Source organism: Lathyrus oleraceus, chromosome 7, assembly GCF_024323335.1.
Source record: "Lathyrus oleraceus cultivar Zhongwan6 chromosome 7, CAAS_Psat_ZW6_1.0, whole genome shotgun sequence".
Lineage (NCBI taxonomy): Eukaryota > Viridiplantae > Streptophyta > Magnoliopsida > Fabales > Fabaceae > Lathyrus > Lathyrus oleraceus.
Window position 1 is genome coordinate 172505609 of NC_066585.1, and position 25460 is coordinate 172531068.

Below are 25460 nucleotides of genomic sequence, written 5' to 3' on the forward strand. Positions count from 1 at the left end.
AGTCCCAATAGAGAAGGGCAAATTTTGAGGTGTTACACATTTTGGTGGATAATGGTTTTCACCTTATCAACACCTAAGTTCCATTGATATTGATGATACTTGATCGGATCAACCGAGAATCAAAGGGTTTGTTGTGAGACACGAGCATGGAGTCAGGTTAAGAACCATCCCAAAGGAGTGTACTAAGGATAAAAACATGTAGATCATGTTCTAAGAAGTTCCCATAATCTTAATCCCATCTATCAGATATTATAGGTTAGGATGCCTGACTCATCAACCCATAATATTCTCAAGAGAAACTCGTCTGAGTGTAGTATCGCGTAACAACTGTTATCAGTCCTGAACAGTCTCCGCACTATGTCCTAAATAGTCCAAGTTGGGGTTAAATGTTCTATGGTCTTCAACTTCTCGGACCCCAAATCAGAGAAAGTAATGCCTAACCATAAATAACTTGTGTGACATTAGTAACTCCAAAATGGTCTCCACTGAGTAGATGGATCTCAAGCCAACTTGTTAAGGACTACTCTGCACAAGTTGAACATGACAATACCATCCTCCTATCTTAATTGCACTCAAGTTTGGGTTAGAACTTATCTCACCCCTCAGAGATCACTAAGCACAACCGACGGATTATATCACACAAACAAATATACAAACATCAAATATACAAATATATGCACATAGAAAAGTAGGCTAAACCCACTGAGGACTACTCCCCAACAGAGTCACCACTTAATTTCTATAGCTGTAAATTCATGACCATCAAGCTATGGATACGCTTAATGTCAATAAAAACCAGAGTCGCCACCGCGCTTTTATTGTTTCCAAAGGAAAAGGGTAAAGTACGAACAAAACCCAAAGATAAGAAGTTTTCAAATCAAAACTAACAAAATGCCAGAGATTACAGGTAAGAGGGTTGGTTACACAGAGGGAAGGTGTTAGCACCCAAAGTGTCATAGGGAGCCATTTTTTATGTGTGCATGGGTTTTGGTTATAAATGATGTTTGACGAAAATAGAGTGTGAGGATGAGAAAAGAATTCATTGATTATATTTTTGTGTTTGACAAGACCTTCAGACTTGTGCTTATGTACCAACATAAAAATGAGGGATCAAAACCTCGTAGTTCGTGGTAAAAATTTCAAAGTTGGTGAATTGCTTTTAACAAAAGTTTAATAATAAAAAAGGCCTAAGGGTCAAAAAGTTAAATGGGATAGTTAGTTCTTTTTGTCTTTTGAAATTTTAAGTCAATATGATTAAGTTTATTTACAAATTTGATTTAAGAAAAAAGTTTAAAAATTCATTGGCATAAGGTCAAAGTTTCTAATCATTAAACATGTATAAGTTTGAAATCACAAGCAAAAGAAGTTTTTGAAAAGGGGGAGAGATTTTGAAATTTAAGAAGTGGGAGGAGATGAAGAGGTTATCCTAAACATAAATTTAAAAGTTAAGAGTTGAAGAGATCTGACCAATGAGATGCAATCCAACAAACAAGAATGTCATATAGAAAACCCACTTTCCCTTTGGACTTTGAATTAAGCAATAATCAATAAGCAATTAACAATATCATACATCATGAAGATTAAGGCATCAAATAAAGATGGCCACATCCAAGCAAGTAAATCCCATAGCTAACAGTCTTATTTGTCTTCTCATGTATCAGATGAATTATTCCTTGATCAACTTAGAACAAAGCATAAGACACAAGATCAAAATGACAATTAGCACCAAGATAAAGTAGTAGATGAATTCAAACAAGATCCAAGGCTTGCATCAGATGAAGGCTCAATTCATAATAGCTTGACCTCAAAATATTGACATTGGCCAAGTCCTTTTTGCACAGGGAATGTTGCCTAGTTCTAAGTCCAAGAGTCCAGATCAAAACCAACAGTCCACCAGACATTTTTTAGGGTTTTTGTTGTTATTAAGTATTTTAAGGTCCTAAGACCACAAACAAAATCAAAATACACAAATAGTATACAATCACAAGATATGGCTCAACTGAGCAAAGTGAAAATGACATAAACATAAATAAGTTAAATGAAATGTAAATGGCAATGAATGATAAATGACTGAAATTTAAATTACATAAAGTAAATGACTTGAAAGTAAAGCAATATTAACAAGAGTTAGTCAAAGGTTAGTTAAAGGTTTGTGGTGTTTTTTAATTGATTAAGTCATTCTTTGGAGAACACTGAACCATCCATTCACAAGTATGAATCCTTAAACCAAGACATCTTCCATGAGAAGGGCTCCAACTTGGATAATTCAACAAGTATGTCACTAGCTCTCATGAAAGGAAAAAAAGGTCAAGTCTCCAAACAATACCATGAAGAATGAGAGACTTACAATCTCACTTACTAGAATGCTATGCCATTAGGGTCAAATTTAGCTCTATGTTAAGCAATCGCAATTGGACTTATGTAGAAGTCACAACTATTTGAGACCGAACAATAAAAATTTAGGTGTTAATGCATGTTAGAGATTTGGTATGAAGAACCAAACTCCTAAAACATACCACACACTAAAAGAAAAGATCGAGAGGAAGGGACATATCTCAGTCATACTTGTATTGGTTCATCTGACACAAGGTCATTGATGAACCAATTAGCCTTTAGACTTTAGAGATTTCATTTGTCAAATGAGGAAATGAGAAAGAATATGGATGAAGATGAAGAGGGAAGGGAAGATAGAAATGCAAATTGACCAAATGAGGAGTTTTATAAATCAAAACTATTCATTCATTTTGGGAGAGGAAATGTGCATTTCATCAATCCCCTAAGTCCAATGGTTTTGATCCAACAAAAGTCAAATCAACCTTGACCAAGGCCCAAACAAAAAGTCAAACATCACAAGACCATAAAAATGGCTCAACATAATTTTCAAATAATTAATCTATTAAAAATCCAATTAAAGGTGAATTAAAATATATTTTAATTTGGTCAAAACCTAAAATCTCTTCAAAACACCAAATAAATGGCCAAGAGATTTATCCTAGGTCAAACAAGGTCAAATGACCTTAGACAAAAAAATTCATGATTTTTGAAAAGTCATAAGTATTTTTATACAATTAAAAATATGCACAAAAATATTTAATTCATGAAAAATATCAAAATTAATCTAAAAAATAATTTTAATTCAGAATATTAAAGAGAAAAACATTTAAAGATTTTTGGTGAAAGTCCCATATTTTTTGGATTAAAAGTGAAATTAATATGAATTAAACAAAATAAAAGGATTAAACATAAAATCAGAAATTAAAATAAAATAAGAAAAAACAAGGGCCATTAGATCTCCCTCATTAATTGAGGTGGCAAATCTGATGGCCACACGTGCGCGTTCCATGGTGGACTTAAGTCAACGAGATGTACGCGTGGTAATCCAAACCAAATGTCCATATTAGAACATCCAAACAAGATCAGATGGCCAGGAGGTGTGCCAACACACCACCGGAGCTAGGGCTCCGATCATCTTCTCCAGTGACCTTCACCGGACTGGTCTAACTTCATCTCAATGGAAAATAAAAAACAAGGACACCATTTCAAAGAGAAAATGCTCAGGATCACGAATCTGGCCTAAATTCTCTTCAATTCCAAGTATATAAAAAGATACAGGGATTTGAATTTTGAGGATCATGAACTGAGTTGCTTCGATTTAATCTCAAAGCAACTCAATCTTGTTTCCTACATTGGTAGGACTTCAGCCAACCAAAAATCACAAAGAATAATGAAGAATTGAGAGAGAATCAAAGAGACGAAAATTATGGAAAATCACCTTCGAGGGAGCTTGAAACTTGCTTGATCTTGCTTCCAATTGGCCTTGGCTTGACATCAGAAGCTTGCAGAAGTTGGATTGGATCAAGGAAAGGCTTGGATTCTTGGAGTTTCAATCTCACAACAGAAGGAGATTTGAAACTCGATTTTCAAATGAAAACCTTCGAGATTATCCTCTAATGGTGAGGGTTTAGATTGCAGGTTCAAAGCCTGGGCCAGGTCCTCCAATTTTGAGCAATGGGGGTCTTATTTATATGCAAGGCAATGCTTTCTACACATTTCAAAAATTGGCCAAAAATAGAAATCTTCTTAGCATGGATGCAAGGGCGTGTGATAGGCCCATGAAATGATGCAATAAAGTCCAAAATTCCTCATGTGCAATGCTGAAAGTGTGTCATGTGATCATGCAATGGTATTTGGAATGTGATAATGTCATTCATCTAAATGACGCTTTGTGAAGAACCCATGCGCAAGTCCTCAAATTCTTGGCCAAATGAGACAATCTTAGACTTTTTGGAAAGGTGAGATCAAGCGGAACAACTTTAATTTTGAATACATTTCCATTTGAAGCTTTTTGAGGTGAAAGTTTGGAAAATCAAACATAAATGAAAATTTTCTAAGTACCAAGCCAAATGTTCACTTCTTCCACCTTGAATAACTTTTGTTATGAGTTTCAAATGGAAAAAGTTCCTTCATAAAAGTTGTAGATATTTAAAACATATTCAATTTAGTTACAAATTTGACCTCATTTGGATTTGTCATGAAGGAGGTATGCATTTTAGAATTTAAGGAAAATTACTTGCTCAATGGTAATGGCCCCAAATGACCTATAATGTTTCCTCTTGGAACATGCCCTTGCAATTTGAATTTGAATTTATTAAAATAATAAAATTTATATAGGGCATCTTGAATTTGATCATGAAACTTGAATAGCATTCATCTCATAAAAATTGAGCAAGTTATGGTACTTGGAAGTTAACCTCCTAACTAGGGTTCAAACAAAATGAGCTATAATATTTCACCATAAAAAATGACTTTCCAAGCAAAAATAGCTCTTGACTTCAACATTAAAGTTGTTTTTATTGTCATAAGGAGTAAAGTTTCTCTTAGAATAATTTTCATATGACAAGTATTGTAGGAGATAGGGTCTAGGAAACCCCAGTTTTGACTAGTTGACTTTCTCTGTTCAACCACTATGAACCAACTTGCAAACTTGAAGTTATCTTGATCTCTTGGACTCATGGAGGATCATATATATATAAGATGATGTAATATGAAGTATCCCTTAATGTATTGTATCAAATGATGAAGAAACTTACTGAGGAAGTCACACAAGATACCCAGATGAATTAGGGCTTCCAAGGCAAACAAGCTTCAAACTATTGATGAATTATTGATCAAAATGATAAATGGAGATCATGGGGATCCATATATGATGTCTAGAACCAATGTGAACCATCTCTTGATTGATATCCTTGCATTAAGGGTCTTAAACCCTAGTTGTGAGCTTGATAGGGCATTGGTAGATGCACATACTACCTATAAAAGAAACAAAGCTATACATAGATATATTTTTGGTATTTTGGTTAGTAAATAATGAAAAACAAAGTATGATACAATCAAATGTGCTTGGTGATCTCTCCCAATGCAAACCCAATGAATGAGGGGTAATGAGGTTGCCAAGGTGTGATCCCAAAGCCAATGCATATGGTGAGATAGCATGAGGGATCTTATGCTCAAAATTATGGTCTTACAGGGTTAGTAGTCGATTAAGTACCATATCTTTTGAAAACCTCCCGTTTTTGTATCTCATAATCGATATGAGACTTGTACAATCAATTATCACCATTTAAAAGTCAATAGATTATTTTCATATTTGAGCCACCTTTGTCCTATAAATAGAAGGATATTTTCTCATTTCTAACACATTGGAACAAATATTTACGATACCTTTCTCTCACTCCCCCCTGTCTTTATTTTCTTACATTTGTCTATGTGCTATTGAGAGTGAAAAATTTATATGTGAGGTAGTCTGGTATGGTGTATGGGCATATCTGTAAATTCTCATTAGGAGAAATTTTGTTTTGGTTCTGAGTTAAACCAAGTAAAAAACCCGTGTTTGGTTGTTGAGGTAAACCAAGTAAAACCTTTGTTTGGTTAGAGAGATCTTCATAGTTGAAATTCCCAGTCAGTTCGTGAGCTTAGTCGACTATTAAAAGCTCACAATTGGTTGTGGATGACTCTTTAGTTAAAACACCGCGTTGGTTGGAAAGTTATCCATTGAAAAACTACAATCCTTATATAAGGAGGTTCATGGGTAAATCTTGTCAAAAACTCACATCATAGAGAAAACTCTAAAAAAAAATTCTTGGAGAAAAGAGTAGGTCGCTTCATTAGATTAAACCTATGTAATTCTTATGATTTTATCTAATCCCTTAACTCTTTACTTTATAATCATTTATTTCTAATGCAATTCCATTTTGTTTTTTCCGCTTTCAAAAGAGTTTTAAACTTTGATTTTGCAAAAAAATGTATTTTTTTAAATGGCTTTTCAAATCCATATTAGTCATCCCCTAATTTTGTTTGGAATCACATATCTAACAACTAGTATCAAAATCTAACTCTTATTTAAAGACTAATTATCTTCGGAATAAGAAAACGACTACATACATTCTTGCTTCTAAAAGAGTTTTTTTATGAATACAACTCTAAATGATAATGAGTTTAACTTATAAAAAATGAGATCTGAAACTTTTATAAAAGAGTGATAGCAAAATATGAGATATTTTAATCAAATAAATTTTGCTTAAGAATGATATAAATGAACATTATTTTATTAGACATTTGGCCGTACAAAACAAATATAATTCATTTTATATTCAAAATTAAAATGATTATAAAATCTTAACTTTTAATTAGTTTTTGAAATCCTCTTGATTTAACTTTTGAGAACATAGTTTATAATCTCTTTAATTTATAAAATATTCAAAATTATTCGTTTGCATAATAAAATTTAGGATAATACTAACTTGTGTCATTGAAGTACAAGTTAAGAGATAAATATAGAAAAAAATTCTTAAAAATTGTGCATTGAAGATATTAGAAGCTTACCATTAATAATTTTATTAATTATTTTAATATAAATTTTTTATTCGTGGCTTTCTTACTCTAAAATTTAGATAGAAGAATTAAATTTAAATCCCACTTAAAAAATTACATTATGAAATTAGTGCTTGACCGTTTAAACAAATTTGAAAGTTTAGGGGTTTGGAATTGTATCCCATAATTCAATAACTAGTTATGACTAGTTAATAGTGCTAATCACTATTTTCAACCCTAGTTGCTGACCCTGGAAAGTGGAAACGACTCACCCTAGAAACGCGTCTTCTTCAAGCTGTTACACTTATATAAATACCCTTCAAACCCTAATATTTTCTCCACCACAGTCGCAATCGTTCAATTGTGTTCGCTGCTTCAATATCTCAATCCGTTTTCTTCTTCTTTCTTCATCTTTCTACTATGGCTTCCTACACCGTCGTTTTGATGCTAGTTGCCACATTGTTGGTGAGTTCCACCATTGCTCAATCTCCAGCATCATCTCCAACCAGATCGCCGGTTGCCTCTCCACCAAAGTCTTCTCAGTCTCCGTTTCCGTCTCCAGCGGTTTCTCCTTCTGTGCCTGTGAAGAATGCTCCCTCTCCGTCACCTTCCGCCGTCAACTCTCCACCATCTCCTCCTCTTACTCCGGCCGTCACTCCAGCTGCCACTCCAGCTGTCACTCCATCGGCGATCTCTTCTCCATCTGAAGCACCATCACCTTCCGAAAACAGCGCCGCTTTGAACAGATTCACCGTCGCCGGATCTGCCGCTATCGTGGTTTTTGCTGCTGCTTTGATGATGTAGAGAGTCACTCTTACTTTTTAATTTAATTTATTTTGTTTTTAACTATGGATTTTCATGGATCGTGAACATTACCTCCATTTTGCCCTGTTTTGATCGATCTCAGTAACGATTCCTTCATTCTATTATTTTGTGTAGTTTAATTATTAATTTAGTGAGTGATCCATTATTTTCTCTTCAATTGTTATTTTTCATTTGCAGTTTAACTTTTCTTATTTTTGCCTTCTTGTTTGTATTTTGAATTGTTAATGAGCTTTCATATTGTTGTCAATTTCGTTACAAATCAATTGCTTTAAGTATAATTTTGTACAAAAGATAAATATACACAAACAGGATTCTAAGTTTTAAGCTTCTTTTTTCTTCATAATCTTGTCAATTACTGGTTCCACGTATGATTCTAAGTCCTCTATGTCATTTGCCACTTCTTCAATCTGTGTTTCATCATATATAAGCCAAAAATTATAATCACAATCACTTGAAGACCGTTTTTAGCTACACGATTTAATGTTAATTGGATTGATGATAAATATGGAGTACCTTGTGTATGAACTCTTCCGTTATCTCAGCATCATGAGCTACCTGTTTTGATAAATTTTCCACAACCAATGCTGCTTTCTTTAACTTAGCATCCTCAGGGAGCTTTTTTGCTATGTCTTCGCTTAGCTTTTCGGCTTCTTCTGCCACCTTTTCTATTACTTCTGCTACTTTTTCGACCTCTTCAATTACTAACTCTGCCTCTTCTGAATCCACATATCCATTCCCAATTAACTAATGTGCATTTTTCATCTAGTTTTTTTATACCATTTTTTAAGTATTCTATGTGTGTATGATATTAAATGTACCTTCTATTCTTTGTAGTTTTCCCCATTTTTGTCTCCAGAACGGTATCATGAAAGAAAATAACGAGCACAAAACCCATTTAACCCTGCAATTGTTTATCGTAATCTTTTTATCTTACGACCAGAAACAAATATATGAAGTCTTGCTATGTTTTATCAGAACAATACTTGTCTTACCATGAAGAAAATGCGAAAATTTTAGAGTCTGGTGCTTCAGGTGGAACCTCATCATTCTTTAATCTGAATTACATGTTGAAAACAAATTTCAGAATCTAAAATTAACCGTTAGATCTGAAGATGAAATTTAAATAATGGTTGGTGCTTTGAGAAGGTGTGTTTAGCTAACCTATTTGCGTTAGTTATTGTGTTTCTTTTGGTGCTAAAGAATTGTATACTAGGTTGCATCATCCAGGAACTATTTCCAACCTTAGACGCTGTCACAATTGGAGTGTTCCTCTTGAATCCACCATAGTTTACCCGGAATCTGCTAGCACGAACCACATCAACAACACCTCTGAATTTCAGTGTCATCCATGAACCTTTTGTTGACATATTTTTGTAGAGTTTCAAGCTTTCAATTTCTGGAATCAGAAAAATATGATATGAACTTGTCAGAGGTATTTTCTAGTTTATTTATATTGTTTCTTAAAGTTTACATTGTGAGTGACGTGCGGGATTTGGTTACACTTCCAAAGAAATCGCTGAATAATAAGCACGGAAAAGTAACACAAAGTGTGGAAAAGAAAATGAAGTTAATGTTTTGGATATGAATTTCGTTACTCCAAGCAAAGGAAAACGCACGCTAGCTATGTCATGTGTGTTGGATATGATGTTCCTTGAAGGTAATGTTTGTGAAATTTCCTTATCCTTTCTGACCTATTGCTTGTAGATTTAAGGCATTTTCTTTTGTCATCTTGATTTGTTCTTTTCTAGAATGTATGTAACAGAAACATCATAAGTGGGTTGAACTCATGTTTTGAACTGGGAAAGAATGCAAGCATTGATTGACTCGTGAGAGGGAAGCATAATGAACATGTCTTGGAAGCAAGTTTAAGAGATGAAACATGGACTTTTTCAGATTGCTTCAAGGACCCACACCAAAGAAAGAAGAAACAAATCATTTCATGGCATGAAGAAAAAGATTAATAAATGTTCAAAAAATAAAATAAAAGTAAACAAGGAATTAATTTTATTAGACATTTTCTATGAGAGTTGGTAACTACTTCCAATGACGAATACACATTAATCCTTTCATAGCCATATTATTTTTCCGTGTTTTAAAACATAACATGGACGGGTGATCAATTTGAGCATTTGATCAAAGTATTTAATGGGGATAAATTATTATTTTTTTATTAAAAACATTTAGAAATTGATTACAAATTTATTTTTCAAATGTTAAAAAACAACATAATTTAAACTTATAAGTTGTTGGTAAAATAAATAAATCATAAATGATATTAAAAAAAGTTCAAGTCTAATCCAACTTAAATTATGTGATATTTTTATATTTAATAAATCTATTTTTTTTATCACAGCAAGTTTATTGTGAGTAAAATTAGAAGGGATAAAAAGGTAGCTAGTTTAAAAAATAATTGTCTTAACTAGGGGCGGATCCTGACATATATTTTGGTGTGACCGATCATAAATGAAATTATTAACTAAAGCATATTCAAAATGAAAAATAATATTGCTTAATATAATATATTATAATAAAAATCGTCTCCCATTTATTTCTTGAAAATGAACTAAAACAACACCATTGTTAATTGTTCCAAGAATATCTTTTTCTATAAAAGTTATAAGACGATTATTTAACTATTGATAACTCATTTTGTTACATAATTGACTCTTCACAAACTTCACAGTTGAAAAAACACGTTTCACGTTTGCAATTGCTATTGGCAAGAATAAAGCCAATTTCAAAAGCTTATAAACTATATCAAATGTGTTGCACTTATTTGTTTTTACAAGTTTTGTATAAAGATATGAAAGCCCTTTTAACTTTGTAAATTTTGGGCCACATCAAACCTTTCCAACATAATTTTGAAGTTGATGTTGCAACACCACTTCCGACACATCTACAAAATTATTTGAATAAAGTTCAAACATCCTTAATAATTTTTTCACCTCAAAAGATGCAAATGATGATGAAGGACTCAACTATGAAACACATTTTAAAGGTTTACTATTCTCTTCATCAAACCTAGCATTGAGGTCGTACACCTGCAAATCTAAAACACTAAACAAATAATTGTGCTTATAATGATGCAAATTAGAAGCACTAGAAGTTGTAGCATGTCGCCTAGGTTTCTTCCCTTGCACATACGGTGCATCCATATCAGGCACATCAATATCATGCTTATTGCAAATTTCCATAACCTTAGATATAAGTTCTTCCCATCCATCATTCCTCATTTCTTGTAATTCTTGTTTAGTAGCATTGACAAGTGACAAAATATTCAAAAGATCTTGATCACGCTTTTGTAACGCTACACTCAAATAATTTATAAATCCTAAAATCTCAACCATCATATATAACATGAAGATAAAATCAAAGGAACGAAGCATATCTAACAATAGCATAGTTTCACCATATTTTTCAAATGACATATCATTCTCAACTTCTTCAAGTACCACAATAATGACACCATACAAAGTCATAAAACTAGTGAGAGTCCTAAAGCGGGAACCTCAACGAGTGTCACCCGCTCTAGCAATATATGATTCTTGATTTAATCCACTACTAGTCTCTATCTGGTACTCTTCAATCAATTTAGTAAACTGAGTTAATTGTTTGTCCCGAAGCGATTCTTGTCTCCTGTTAGAAGATCATATGAAATTAACAAGCATATTGACCTTACCAAAAAAACCACTAACATCTTTGTGTGTCTTAGCATATGCAACAAGTGTCAATTGAAGTTGATGGGCGAAACGATGCACATAATAAGCAGATGGATCCTCATTTTGGATTAAAGTTCTCAAACCACCAAACTTACCTCTCATATTGCTAGCTCCGTCATACCCTCACCTCCTAATGCTAGATATACTTAAGCTATTAATAGACAACAACTTCTCAAATGCCTCCTTAAGTGACTTAACACTTCTTTCTTTAACATTTACAATGCCAATAAACCTTTTTTTTCACCAAACCTTCCATATTAACATAGCGAATAACAACAACCATTTGTTCTTTACCAACAACATTACCAGATTCATCAATCAAAACACAAAACACATCATCAACAATATCACATATAATTTATTGAGTTATTTCACATGGACAAGCAGCGGCAAGATCCTTTTGAATCTTAGGGACAACCATAAGGTTATTTCTCAGAGCACAATCTATTACACTAGCTATCTCTGGATTAATTAATTTTCTTTAAAGAGTACATCAATTCAAAAAATAATCTCTTAAATAAAGAGTTAAGGGACTCTTGACTCCCTATAAACAACATGTCACACCTTAAAAGAAACTTAATAGTTATAAATATGGGTGTTCATGGGTACGGGTCGACCCACGAATCCGCTGATCCAACCCAACCTAACCCATAAATTATCCGAACCCATTCGTTTACGGATATACCTAATCCAACCCAACCCGTATAGTTTTGGTTCGAGTATTGGGTTTGAGTTTTGCAACCCACAAACCCGTTGATCCAACCCAATGATGTGACTTTAGTAATTTTTTATTATTTTTATTATTATTTTAAATAAAAATATAAAATTAATATCTCACTAATAACTAATTTTTTCAAAAAAAATTATTCTCCACTAGTAATACTACTAGACCAATGAGTTTTCGTAATTATAAGATTAAATGTTTTTTCTTATTTTCTTTTGTATCATTTTCAACTTATGTATTTTATGGAAATAACATATTTTTTGAATTTTATACTATTATAAAGTGTTATGTCGTGTTGATAAATTTTATTAGATATTATATGATGTGTTTCATTGAATTTTAGTGTTATAAATGAATATGATTGTATTGAGTTGTGTTATATTTTTTAGAATCGACAAAAAAAATCATTAAAAAATATATTTTTTATTTGAAATACAACCCGCAAACCCAATCCAACTCAACCCATTAATGAACGTGTCGGTTCAGATCAATTTTGACAATGAAATTACGGGTTGGACAACGGATCAAACCCATTGAAATTTGAACGGGTTGGATAACGGAATAGGCCAAATCCAATCCAACCCAACCCGCGTACACCCCTAATTATAAATGATGTTTTTACATGAACACAATATTCCACATTCATTTTTATTTATTTATTAATTAACCTAATAATAATAAAATTAATTAACCTAATATATATATATATATATATATATATATATATATATATATATATATATATATATATATATATATATATATATATATATATATATATATATATATATATATATATATTATAATAAAAAAATTAAAAAAATCTGGTGCGGCTATAGCCACACCCTGGTCTTGACCAAACTTGTGAATTCATAAATTTAACCTAGTAATTTATGATGAAAATTCAATCCACGAATATCAAAAATTTAAATAGACACTAGAAATTTATTATAAATCTAAAAACGTGTTACACATCTATGTATTGAAGCAATAAGATAAACAAACCAAATTATTTTTCTTAAATTCAAAACGTTAATTAAATAATATAGTGATTTTTCTCTTAAAAAAAGTGTAAAGAAAATTAATAATATATTTTTAAAAATGTACGTGGTCTAGTAGTAGTGGCATGACTCTTTCAATGTCTTTTTACAATTTTGTTTTCACTTGTCTTACAGAGTACATGTTGATGGGTAAAGAAAGTTTTCTGTCACAATTTGCTGTGGCACATTTTAAATAATGTGACATGCACGTCGCAAGTAACTCATTAGATTTAGTAATATTTTTATTAAACAAAAAGTATTTACTTGACTTTTTGAGCCACTTTATTAATATTTTTGACATTTTCAGATATGATTTCTTCAGTGTCATTGTCTATTTAACAATAGTGGGCTGGAGTAATAAAAGCCCAAACCCACCCATACAGTTGCCAAAAGTCAATATTGTAACGCGTAGATTAAGAATAAAGTGAAAATAAAAGTATAAGTTTAAGATTGAAGCTTCAAACAAAACTTGTTTTTCTTCTAAGAAAACCAAAAATATATTGAAAAAATCTACTCTAGGACAAGAAGTTTATAATAGCTAACGTTCAAAATATAACATTGTTGAAGCCAAGAGGAAAATCAAAGAGTCTACATAGAACACAAATCAAAACATGAAAAATGTTCATAAAAGCTAAAGAAAAAAAAGCCAACACACTTCACAGGATTGCGCCACCGAACGTTTGCTTATAATTTTTTTTCTTGAAGCTACTACATAAATTGAAACTTAATTCTATTTATAATTTGTATTATTGATGGTTTATTTTAATTGAAAATTTGACTATTTCTTTCTTTCCAAATATTCTAGATAGATGCAACTACAAAACATGTATATAACTTTCACCTTCTGCCTCCCTCCAAATTTTTTATGAAAATGATTGACATGAAATATATAAGACATACATAATTCCTAATTTATGAAGCATCACACCCTAAAACTTCATGAAAGACTCGCAGTCTAAAAAATGTGACGATTTTTTTTCACTTTTTCACACCCATCACCACTTAAGATAGCATATGAATTAATGATTCTACGATGAGTTAGGTTATCTTTAGTTGAAAGTTTATTTTTCAATCACCAAACGAACAATGACACCTTTAAGAAAACCACTTTATTCGAATCTAAATCGGCGGAGACCTTTAGATAAAAAGTCACAATCTTAGTTAACAAATGATAAACGCCTTTAACAGAGTATTCCACATTACCTTCAAGCCTCTGCACTCTATTATAATGATTATCCTTATTAATAGTTAACAAGCAACCCAGAACATTCTACAACTAGTTCCCCATCAGAAGCAAAAGGTTTGTCGACACCCATCTATCATCACAATTAAAATCGAGTAAACAAACAAGTAACACAATATTCTACAACTAGTTCCTCATTCCAAACAAAAAGTCTCCACTTCCACCTTCACCCCCTCCATTGACTACCCACCCCAGCCTACACATCTCCACAACTAGAACTTTTTCTTTTTATCTTGAGATAGATAAAAAAAGTCTCATATGTCTATCACAGAACACACCCTCCTCCAACCACATATCACACTAAAAGAAAGTATTCATCCTATCTCCAACCATACAAATCAGATGATCCTAATCAAGGCTCTTAAAATCGCGATCTAAAACCTAAATTCTATAAAATTCACATTTTATGTTAGCATTTCGTGTTAAATCGCAGGTAAAATTATTTTTATGTAAAATCGTATCCTAGGACAATTTTAAAAGATTTAAATCGCTCTAAAATTTGTGAAATCATGTAATATCATTGAATTTTACTCTTTGATCCAATTTTATCTTTTTTCTTAAATTTTATAAATCTCATTTTATATTTTGCCTCGTGAAGACTTCTCCCAAACTTTTTATTTTATTTTATTCACATCAAAAGACTTTTTTCACACGTATTTGAGAGAGAAAGAACATACTAGGGTAGTGAAATGTAAAAGGTTTTAAACCCTTATGTCATGTCTCTACGAGCATCCAACGCTGGAACTTCATCATATCCGTTTGCATCTGACAGTAGAATTTCATTATCTACTTCAACAATGAGAGTTGTCAGCCTTCAAATAATCTTTTGGATGACTGCGAGTTCAAGCAATCCTCCATCTCCACCTTCAAATAATTTTGTCTTTGGTTCTAATATTGAAGAACCATGATGTCATAGAGATGAATTTTGATCAAATTGAAGATAAAGACACTGACGAAGATGATGTCGTAGAAGGATTGAACTTTTGATTAAGTGTTAGATGAAGATGAAAACACTTTTTTTTAAACTTAAAAAACTTATAATTTTTTTTTTTTATAATCTTTTTGAAGTTACTTTTTATAATTTGGTGGATAATTTATGTACTATCAAATTTATGAATAATACATTTTATTATGATGATTTAGTATATATTTACTTATAGTTAAGTTAAACTTTTGAGTTATATATATATATATATATATATATATATATATATATATATATATTATTTTAATATTCTTACGATTTCAATTTTATCTTTAAAAAAATGAGTCAAGATAAAAATTCATTTCTCTATACTTACTCCAAATCCTTCCACTACTAATACACCATCTTTCCTAGGGGTGGCAAACGGGCATGCCCGTCCCGTTTAGACCCGCCCCGCAAAAGCCCACAAAAAAACGGGGCGGGGCGGGGCGATCATAGTTGAGGATGCGGGCCTAAAACTTAGATCCACCCTGCAAAAAAGTGAGGGCGGGGCGGGGAAAGCCCGCAGACACTGCACTCTTTAAATCTAAAAATGCAAAAATTTATGTAAATACACGTGCCCACAAAAGCCCGCGAAAAAAACGGGGCGGGACGGGACGGATACATTTGAGAGTGAGGGCCTAAATCCTTAACCCGCCCCGCACAAAAGTGCGGGCAAAACGGGCATGCCCCGCGGACCGAGCCCGTTTTGCCACCCCTAATCTTACCCCATTCAAGACAATACATTTATTTAGTTTGATCATGACTTAAGGTATTTATCTTAGCCCATTCAAGACAATACATTTATTTAGTTTGATCATGACTTAAGGTATTTTTATTTAGTTTAATTTCATATTTATTAGTTAATCAAATTGCTAATCTTATCTAATATTTTAAATTTAAGTTATACGCATCAACCAACTTTTCAACTATTAGGTATATACATTAGCTATCAACTATCTTATTCATTTTCAATTTAATTAATAAGCTTAGAAGATTAAGATTTAAGCTAACTCCAAAAGAAAAGAAAAATCACAGCTCCCCAAAGTCAAATTTTCAACCTAACAAAAACCAAGTTTTCATCCAATCCAATACCTACCTCCTTCCTCTTCCACCTATCATGTTATTTTGATTCTTCTTCTCTGTCCCTTAACCCAAACCATGGGACTTCATCACAGAAAACTCCTAACATGTGATTTTTTCTGTCATGCTGTAGTGTCTTGTTCCACAAACTGTGATGACTGTATCAAAGACTGCAGCTACCACCCTCCACCTCCACCACCACCATCTGTTAACCACACCAAACACAAAACCTCCACTTATTTGATCATAAGTTTTTCTATTGTAGGAGCTATTTTCCTTGTTTTATGCTGCTATGCTTTCTATGTCAAGTTTTTCTCCCGTAGGAACAGTTCAAGAAGAAGAACCTTGCTAACAAGGCAACAAACAGAACATGGTTTTGCTGTTGATGAACAACATGATGACGGCTCTGTTGTCGACCACCCCATATGGTATATTCGAACTCCTGGTCTTCAACAATCTATTATTAATGCAATCACTGTTGTTAAATTCAAGAAAGGTGATGGCTTGATTGATGGGTCGGATTGCTCTGTTTGTTTGAGTGAGTTTGAGGAAGATGAGAATCTTAGACTTTTGCCTAAGTGTAACCATGCTTTTCATTTACCATGTATTGATACTTGGCTTGTATCACATACTAGTTGTCCTATGTGTAGAGCTCCTATTGTTGTTGATCCTTTAAGGATTCCTTCTATGGAGCCTAATGTTTTTGTCGAAAGTTCTCGGATGGATGATTCGGAGAATAACGGTGGAAATGGATTTGAAGATAGTGTTGTTGATCACTTGAGAAATGGTGATGAAGAAGAAGAAGAAGAAGGAGTAGAGGTTGAGGAAAATGAGAGTTCAAGGTTAGAGATGGTAAATGTGCAGCCAAGAAGATCAGTTTCTTTTGATTCTTCTTCTGCTGCTAAGATCAATCTTGCTCTTTCCAATAAGCAAGAGGTAGGTGAAGTCAATGAACAAATTGTTTCAAAGAGGGTTGGTGGGAATGGCAATATAGTAAATATGCATAGTGCTCCTAGTTCAATGGATAGGTCAAGATCCTTCAATGGAAAATACCTACTGTCTTTGTATAGCAGCAATCAGAAGAAGTTAAATGTTCCACCTAGAAGCTTTTGATTGTGTTCTTGCATACTACAATGTTTTTTTTTCTAACTCTCAATAAGAGGATGAGAGTTTGAGAGTTCTATGTATGTATTAAATAAATCAATGTTATCATTAACGAAAAATAGTGTAATGTGATCATGAATGATAAATATGAACGCGTGAGTTATGGTTGAGTTTGGATTTGTAGGCACAACCCGCATAACTATATGCAGTCGGTCACATCTGAACTATCTAGTTAAAAGATTTAAACTTCGGTATTTTAGATCTTTAATAAAAAAAAACCGCGTTGTACAAAATCCAAATTCTTAATAGTTAGCTAGATCAATAGTCACGTTAGAGATAAACCTTATCCGAGTTAAGAAGAGAACACAAAAAAGGATACATCTTTTGTTGCTTAGTTATATATGTGTCTTGTCAATTTTTTTTCATTATCTGTTACTCTAAATGGCTTCAAGTTCAACAGTTCCTCCTGAAGTTACCAAAAAATTCAAAAATAGAGTAACTAGTTTCAAAAGTGTGAAAACATTATCAGAATCTCCAGATTTCAACTCTATTCCATTCTCATACAAATTCATCACCAACCCACATGACAAAAATGAAATAGTAGCAGACCCAGATGACAATGATCCAATCCCAGTTATTGATTATTCTCTTCTGGCCACTGGTGCACCTGATAAACGAACCAAAACTATTCGTGACATAGGCAAGGCTTGTGAAGAGTGGGGATTCTTCATGCTAATCAATCACTTTGTTTCAAAGAGCCTCGTCGAGAAAATGGTTGATCAAGTTTTTGCTTTCTTCAATCTTAGAGAGGAAGAGAAGCAAGAGTATGCAGGTAAGGAAGTAGTGGATCCAATAAGGTATGGAACCAGCTTCAATGCTTCAGAAGACAGAGTCTTGTTCTGGAGGGATTTCGTTAAAATTATTGTTCACCCCGAATTTCACTCACCGGTCAAGCCTTCTGGATTCAGGTTTTTGCTTATTCTGTCTATTACTTTTCTCATACTGATTATTAGGACATGATATTTTGTGTTCTAAGTTAACAATCTCTTTTATCGTCGAAGGGAAACTTCGGAAGAGTACAGTAGAAGAACATGGAAATTAGGAAGGGAATTACTGAAAGGAATATCAGAAAGCTTAGGATTGGAACTCAACTATATAGACAAAACAATGAATCTAGATTCTGGTTTGCAAATTTTGGCAGCAAATCTTTATCCTCCTTGTCCTCAACCCGAACTTGCGATGGGAATGCCACCACATTCTGATCACGGCCTCTTGAATCTCCTCATACAGAATGGAGTTAGTGGCCTTCAAGTTCTTCACAAAGGCAAGTGGATCAATGTCAGTTCCACTTCAAACTGTTTCTTGGTCCTTGTGTCCGATCATCTTGAGGTACACAATATGACAGTGTCGTGTCTAATGTTTGTGTCTGTGTTAGATTTCCTTTTAATCTTATTTGCCGTTTTGGTTTTGCAATAGATTATGAGCAACGGGAAGTACAAAAGTGTAGTACATAGAGCAGCCGTGAGCAATGGAGCAACTAGAATGTCATTGGCAACGGTTATTGCACCATCGTTGGAGACTGTGGTTGAACCAGCTTCAGAGCTACTAGACAATGAAAGAAATCCAGCAGCATATGTTGGGATGAAACACATAGATTACATGGAACTTCAACGAAGTAACCAGCTTTATGGGAAGTCTGTGCTTAACAAAGTGAAAATCTGATCTTGAATCATTTCAAGTGTTGCTATAAGTAGTAGACCAAAAGTTAAAGTTTGTAATGAAGTTCTAAAAAATAAGTAATTTAGACTTGTTTGTATAGATTTTGTAAAATGATGAAGTAATACAATAAGAAAGGTTCAACAAGAGCAAAGAGCTTTACCTTTTCTAAATCAAAGGCTTTAAAGATGCCTATCTTTTTCTTGAGGAAGCTCTGCAGAATATCAGTTGGGGATCATGCACAAATATCTCATTTATTTTGCACTTATTAATTTGCCAAGAAACTTTAGAACTGACTCATCTCTAAGATTAACAAACATTATAATTATGAGTCAGTTAATGATTTTTGGAACGCATGTGGGATTCTTGCCCCCCACTCAGCAAGCTTGTGATCCTCTCATCCATTCACTATTGCCTTTGAGTAATTTGGACGCGTAGAAACCATATCAGGTTTACTGATAAAGCTCAATTTGCGAACTCCATAACCTGCAACATCACTTCAAATATGGCCTTGATTGCTAATCACTCAAGACTCAATTCTTCCAACTCTATGGTCGAGTTTGTTCTTCTCCAGACCTTTGGAGTTCTAATTAAACCTTCCAGAGCTCCTCTCACCAAGGAAAATCTTGTGCAGCCCCTTTTAGATTCTTGGATCAAATGCAATGTGAAAGGATCATATATTGGTAGTCCTGAACTCCTAACACACACCCCCTTGTGCTTATTTTAAAAAAATAATTCAAATGGAATCTATATTGGTTTCTTTTTAATACTGGTCTCCCTTATGTCATTCTTGCTAAATTGACAAATATAGTAAATAGAGCTGTCAAAATGGATTACCCAATTCTAAACAGGACCATCGTATAGAACTGTTAAAATATCTCTAAATTGATAAATATCCATAGAATCTTTTCACCAAATAAAAGCTCATGGAAGGTTACCTTTTCAAAATGATGTAAATCAAATTTTCGGACCTATATTATCAGTTTTGGCATTCTACTGGCTATTTGCCTCTAGAGAAAAACTTAGGCATGAGAAGTGTCGCATGAGTAGTTTATTATTAGTCACAATGTCCAAACTTTGCTCCCATTCATTCTTTATCTGTGAGTATCCTCCACGTGCAACCTTTCTATTTTTTTATTAAAGTGTTTCATTAAGATGAGGAAAAAAAATTACGGTGGAGTATAAGAAATAATCCTGAATTAATTGCCATATACGACACAACTAAGAAAAGAGAAAATATGATTAGTTACAAATTTTAGCTACCGATTAATTACGATTTTTTTTGAGTTCATGATCAATGTTACTTTAGTGATGTGGTATGCCATGTCAGCATCTTACCATGCTGGTACTGCCATGTGTATGCTCAGTCACAAAAAAAACTTACATGTGGCGCTGTCGCGACACGAAAAATACCCGAACATAAATAATACTTGAAATATAAATAAAACAGAGTCGTCACCGAACTTTATTTATTCCCAAAGAGGAAAAAGGAAAATATCAATAAACTCCACAAAAAACAAAAAGAAAATGGTCGTCGCAACCGTATCGACTTGGGGATTCAGTTATGCAAGAGAAATATATTAGCACCCCTCACATCCTTTGTACTCAACGAGATCCATTTAGTTAGTTTCGTGTAAGAGTGTTTACTAACCAAAATACCAAAAATATGTATAGTGTAATTTCATTTCTTTTGTAGGTAGTGTGTGCATCCACTTATGCCTCATCAAGCTCATATATAGGGTTTGAGACCCTCAGTGCAAGAGATCAATCAAGGAAAGTTTCACATTGGTTCTAAGCATTATATATGGATCCCCATGTTCTTTATTTTTCATTTTGATCAAGATTTCATCAAGAGTTTGGAGCTTGTTTGTCAAGGAAACCCTAATTCATCTGGGTATCTTGTGTGACTTCCTCAACAAGTTTCTTTAACAATTGGTCAAATATCTCAAGATATTACTCATTATACTTCATCTCAAGCATATATTATCCTCCATGAGCCCCAAAAAGTAACATAATTTCAAGTTTTCAAGTTAGTTCAAAGAGGTTGACCAGAGAAAGTCAACTAGTCAAATCTAGGGTCTCCTAGACCCTATATCCTACAATATTTGTCATATGAAAATGATTCAAAGAAAAACTTTACTCTTTATGACATTCCAAACAACTTTCATGTTGGCATCAAGAGCTAATTTTGCTTGGAAAGTCATTTTTTATGGTGAAAGATTATAGGTCATTTTGTTTGTGCCCTAGATAGAAGGTCAACTTCTAAGAACCATAAATTTCTCAATGTTTATGATATGAAGACCATCTAAGTTTCATGATCAATTTAAAGATGTCTTCTCCAACTTTTCTTCTTTGATAAATGTCAAATTCTAGTTGCAAGTGCATGTACCAAGAGGAAACATTATAGGTCATTTTGGACCATCATCATTGAACAAACAATTTTCCACAACTTCTAAAATTCATAACTCCCTCATTTAAGATTCAAATGGTGTCAAATTTGTGAACAAATTGAAGAATATTGAAATAGCCACAACTTTGAAAAGGGAATCATTTCCATTTGAAGCTTATAGAGAAAGCTATTCAAGGTAGAAAAAATGGTCATTTGACTTTTAACTTAGAAAATTTTCAACTATGTTTGATTCTCCTAACTTCCACATCAAAATCCATCACGATCCAAGCTCCAAATGGAAAAAGTTTCAACATAAAAGTTTCTCTCCTTCATATTAGCTTTCCAAAGAGTCCAAGATAATGTCATTTAAGTATTTTTGAGTGGCTTGCGCATGAGTGTAATGCATGATCCTAATTAGAAAGTTTCATGATCATTTTTCATTTCACTAATGCATGGTTTTCATGTTATTGTTTCAGGATCATTAGCACATGAATTTGGACCTGTTTGCATCATTTCACGGGCCTTGTGCACTCCCATGCAAGCATGCAACCTCACATTGCTATTTTTGGAATTTGTTTGAAAGTGTGTGAAAAGCAATTAAATTGGCTATAAATACATTTCCCTTGTGCTCAGAATGAGGAGGACATGGCCCCATCTTTGAATTGCATCTTCCCTAACCTCCATTTATAAGATAACCTTGAAGATTTCATTTGAAATCGAGCTTCAATTCCATTTCTATTTTGGAATTGAAACTCCAAAGATCCAAGCCATTTGATCATCCAATTCAATTCCTGCAAGTTGGTAGAAGCAAGTCAAGCCAAATTGGAAGAGAGATCGAGCTCAATTGCATCAAATCGAAGGTGATTTTTGTGAATTTTCTCTTCTTCGACTCTCTCTCAATTCTCCATCATTTTGCTTGATCTTTGTTTATCTTAATTCTTATCAATGTAGGCAACAAGATTGTGTTGCTTTGAGGTCAAATCAAAGCAACTCAGTTCATACTCTTCACTTTTCAATTCCACATATCTCTCTATATAGTGAGAATTGGGAAATTTGAAGGCAGATTCGAGTTCCTGGCATTTTCCTCTTCAAATTAGTGTATGCATCTTTCATTTTCATGAACGTTGGTGGTGGACCAGTCCAGTGAGGTCCATGTGAGAAGATGACCGGAGACCTAGCTCCGGTGGTGTGTTGGCTTAGTCCCAGCCACCTGATCTTGATTCCACGTTCTAATCACATCCATTGGTTTTGATTACACATGTTGCAGCGCATTGGCTTTGGTGTTTGGTGGACCCTTAGCACGTGGCCATCAGTCGGCCACCTCAATTAATGAGGGAGATCTGATGACCCATGTTTTTTCCATTTATTTTATAAATTCTAATTTTATTTTAAACACCTCTATTTTATTTAATTCATATTAAATTCATTTTTAATCCAAAAAATATGGGACTTTCACCAAAAATCTTTAAATATTTTCCTCTTTCATATTTTGAATCAAAATTATTTTTTGGATTAGTTTTGATCTTTTTTGCGTATTAAATGATTTTAGACTTGTTTTTAAATATTTTTAAATACTTATGACTTTCCAAAAATTCTACTTTTTTTGTCTAAGGTCCTTTGACCTTTTTTGACTTAGGATAAATCCCTTGGCCATTTATTTGGTGATTTGAAGGGATTTGAGATTTTGTCCTTTTTAAAATGTATTTTTTTTTTCATTTTTAATTTGATTTTTAATTATTTAAATGTTTAAAAATATTGTTGAGCCATTTGATTGACTTTGTGATGTTTTACTTTCTGTTTGGTCTTGATCATGGTTGATTTGAACTTTCATTTGATCAATACTATTGGATTTAGGGGGTTGATGAAATGTATATTTCATCCCTCAAGATGAATGAATAGTATTGATCAGATGAAATTTCTCCTATGATCAATTTGAGTTTCTTTTTTCCTTTCCCTATTCATCTCCATTCCTATTCTTCCCCAATCCATTCATTGACCAATGAATTCTCAAATATCAAATGCTAGTTGATTCATCAATGACCTTGTGTCATATGAATTAACATGAGCGTGATTGAGCTAGGTCCATCCTATTTTATTTTTGTGTGTGGTATGTTTTAGGAGCTTGGTTCTTTGTACCATGTCTCTAACATGAATTAACACCAATATTTTTATCGTCCGACCTCAGATAGTTGTGACTTCTACATAAGTACAATTACGATTACTTAACATAAAGCTAAATCTGTCCCAAAAGGCATAACATTCTTGTAAGTGAGATTGTAAGTCTCCCATTATTCATGGCATTGTGCGAAGACTTAACCTTTTTTCCATTTGTGAGAGCTAATGACATACTTTTTAATTTATCCAAGTTGGAGCCCTTCATAGATGATGTCTTGGTTTATATCTTCATACTTGTGACTGAATGGTTGAGTGTTCTCCAAAGAATGTCTTAAAAAATTAAAACTCTTAACTAACATTTGACTAAAATTTATTATTGTTTTACTTTCAAGTCATTTACTTAATGCAATTTAAATTTCAGTATCTTTATCATTCATTGTCATTTACATTTCATGCAAGATGTTTATGTTTCCGTCATTTTTACTTTGCTCACTTGAGCCATATCATTTATGCTTGTATATATTGTGTGCTTGTGATTTTGTTCTGTTTGTGGTCTTAGGACCTTAAAATACTTAATAAACAACAAAAAACTTAAAAAATATGTTGGTGGACTGTTGGACCTTTGCCCTTGACTTGATTTGAACTCTTGGACCTAGAAGTAGACAACATTCCCATGCTTTGAAGGACTTGGCCAATGCCACTATTTGAGACTGAGCTATCCTTGACAGTGCCTTTCATATGATGCAAACCTTGAGTTCCCTTGGTTCACATGTTACTTTGTCTCTGTGCTTAATTGTTATACCCTTATTATGATTGATGTCCGATGATTATTTCTGTGAGTTTGCCAAGGAATATTTCATCTGATACATTTGAATACACTGAAGACTGCTTGTTATTGGAGTGCTTGATTAGACGTTTTGGCTATATTTATTTGATGCCTTTGATCTTCATACTTATTTTCTTGTTTATGCTTGCTCAAAAGTCCAAAGGAAATGAGTTTCTATATGACATTCTTGTCTTGTGGATTGCTTCCCATTGGTCAGACCTTTTCAACTCTTAACTTTTAAATTTGTCTAGGGTAATCCCTTCATCTCCTTCTTTCTTTCTTAAATTTCAAAATCTCTCCCTCTTTTAAAAAACACTTCTTTGTTTGTATTTTGCAACTTGGACTTGTTTTAATAAGTAGAAACTTTGGCCTTATGCCATTGATTTTCAAAACATTTCTTAATCAAACTTCTAAATAAACTTAATCATATTGACTTAACTTTCAAAAAGAAAAAAAAACCAACCACCTCATTTAAGTCTTTGGCCATTTTGTGCCCTTTTCTTCTAAAACTTTTGTTAAAATCAATCCATCAACTTCTTTGAAATATTTACCAGGAACTACGGGATTTTGATCCCTCATTTTTATGTTGGTACGTAGGCATAAGACCGAAGGTCTTGTCAAACACAAATATATAATAAATGAATTCTTTTCTCATCCCCTCATTCCATTTTTATCAAACATCTTTTCAACTAAAAACACCTGCGCACAAAAAAGGGCTCCCTTGGAGTACCCAGGACATTTTGGGTGCTAATACCTTCCCTCTGTGTAACCAACCCCCTTACCTGTGATCTCTGACATTTTATTAGTTTTGATTTGAAAAATTCTTATCTTTGAGTTTTGTT

General features: G+C 33.1%; 4 protein-coding genes and 1 pseudogene across 4 annotated transcripts; 3 read left to right on the forward strand and 2 right to left on the reverse strand.

Annotated features, from left to right (window-relative positions):
- The first annotated feature begins 7031 nt into the window (after positions 1 to 7031).
- LOC127106282 (classical arabinogalactan protein 1) lies at positions 7032 to 7852 on the forward strand. Its single transcript, XM_051043586.1, has one exon. It carries the CDS (start codon positions 7291 to 7293, stop codon positions 7672 to 7674), a length of 384 nt encoding a protein of 127 aa, XP_050899543.1. The 5' UTR covers positions 7032 to 7290; the 3' UTR covers positions 7675 to 7852.
- A 61-nt stretch (positions 7853 to 7913) lies between these two features.
- LOC127106280 (uncharacterized) lies at positions 7914 to 9218 on the reverse strand. Its single transcript, XM_051043585.1, has 5 exons — positions 8857 to 9218; positions 8688 to 8750; positions 8514 to 8596; positions 8209 to 8411; positions 7914 to 8102 (listed from the first exon to the last, which is right to left on the reverse strand). Exons 1-5 carry the CDS (start codon positions 9060 to 9062, stop codon positions 8016 to 8018), a joined length of 642 nt encoding a protein of 213 aa, XP_050899542.1. The 5' UTR covers positions 9063 to 9218; the 3' UTR covers positions 7914 to 8015.
- A 999-nt stretch (positions 9219 to 10217) lies between these two features.
- On the reverse strand, positions 10218 to 12796 carry LOC127106283 (uncharacterized; annotated as a pseudogene).
- Positions 12797 to 16349: 3553 nt separating this feature from the next.
- LOC127106285 (E3 ubiquitin-protein ligase RING1) lies at positions 16350 to 17742 on the forward strand. Its single transcript, XM_051043589.1, has one exon. It carries the CDS (start codon positions 16547 to 16549, stop codon positions 17579 to 17581), a length of 1035 nt encoding a protein of 344 aa, XP_050899546.1. The 5' UTR covers positions 16350 to 16546; the 3' UTR covers positions 17582 to 17742.
- A 168-nt stretch (positions 17743 to 17910) lies between these two features.
- LOC127106284 (2-oxoglutarate-dependent dioxygenase 19) lies at positions 17911 to 19435 on the forward strand. The gene is made up of 3 exons (XM_051043587.1): positions 17911 to 18540; positions 18634 to 18961; positions 19049 to 19435. The coding sequence occupies exons 1-3, from the start codon at positions 18014 to 18016 to the stop codon at positions 19292 to 19294; spliced, it is 1101 nt and encodes a 366-aa protein (XP_050899544.1). The 5' UTR covers positions 17911 to 18013; the 3' UTR covers positions 19295 to 19435.
- Positions 19436 to 25460: the final 6025 nt, after the last annotated feature.

Excerpts from the sequence above, each read along its gene's own strand:
- LOC127106282 (XM_051043586.1), top strand. The coding sequence starts at position 7,291 with ATGGCTTCCTACACCGTCGTTTTGATGCTAGTTGCCACATTGTTGGTG.
- LOC127106280 (XM_051043585.1), bottom strand. The coding sequence starts at position 9,062 with ATGTCAACAAAAGGTTCATGGATGACACTGAAATTCAGAGGTGTTGTT. Across the intron at positions 8,597-8,687 it reads ATTTTCGCATTTTCTTCATG|GGTTAAATGGGTTTTGTGCT; the intron begins GTAAGACAAGTA and ends AAACAATTGCAG. Across the intron at positions 8,103-8,208 it reads CGGAAGAGTTCATACACAAG|ATTGAAGAAGTGGCAAATGA; the intron begins GTACTCCATATT and ends GATGAAACACAG.
- LOC127106285 (XM_051043589.1), top strand. The coding sequence starts at position 16,547 with ATGGGACTTCATCACAGAAAACTCCTAACATGTGATTTTTTCTGTCAT.
- LOC127106284 (XM_051043587.1), top strand. The coding sequence starts at position 18,014 with ATGGCTTCAAGTTCAACAGTTCCTCCTGAAGTTACCAAAAAATTCAAA. Across the intron at positions 18,541-18,633 it reads GTCAAGCCTTCTGGATTCAG|GGAAACTTCGGAAGAGTACA; the intron begins GTTTTTGCTTAT and ends TTATCGTCGAAG. Across the intron at positions 18,962-19,048 it reads TTGTGTCCGATCATCTTGAG|ATTATGAGCAACGGGAAGTA; the intron begins GTACACAATATG and ends GTTTTGCAATAG.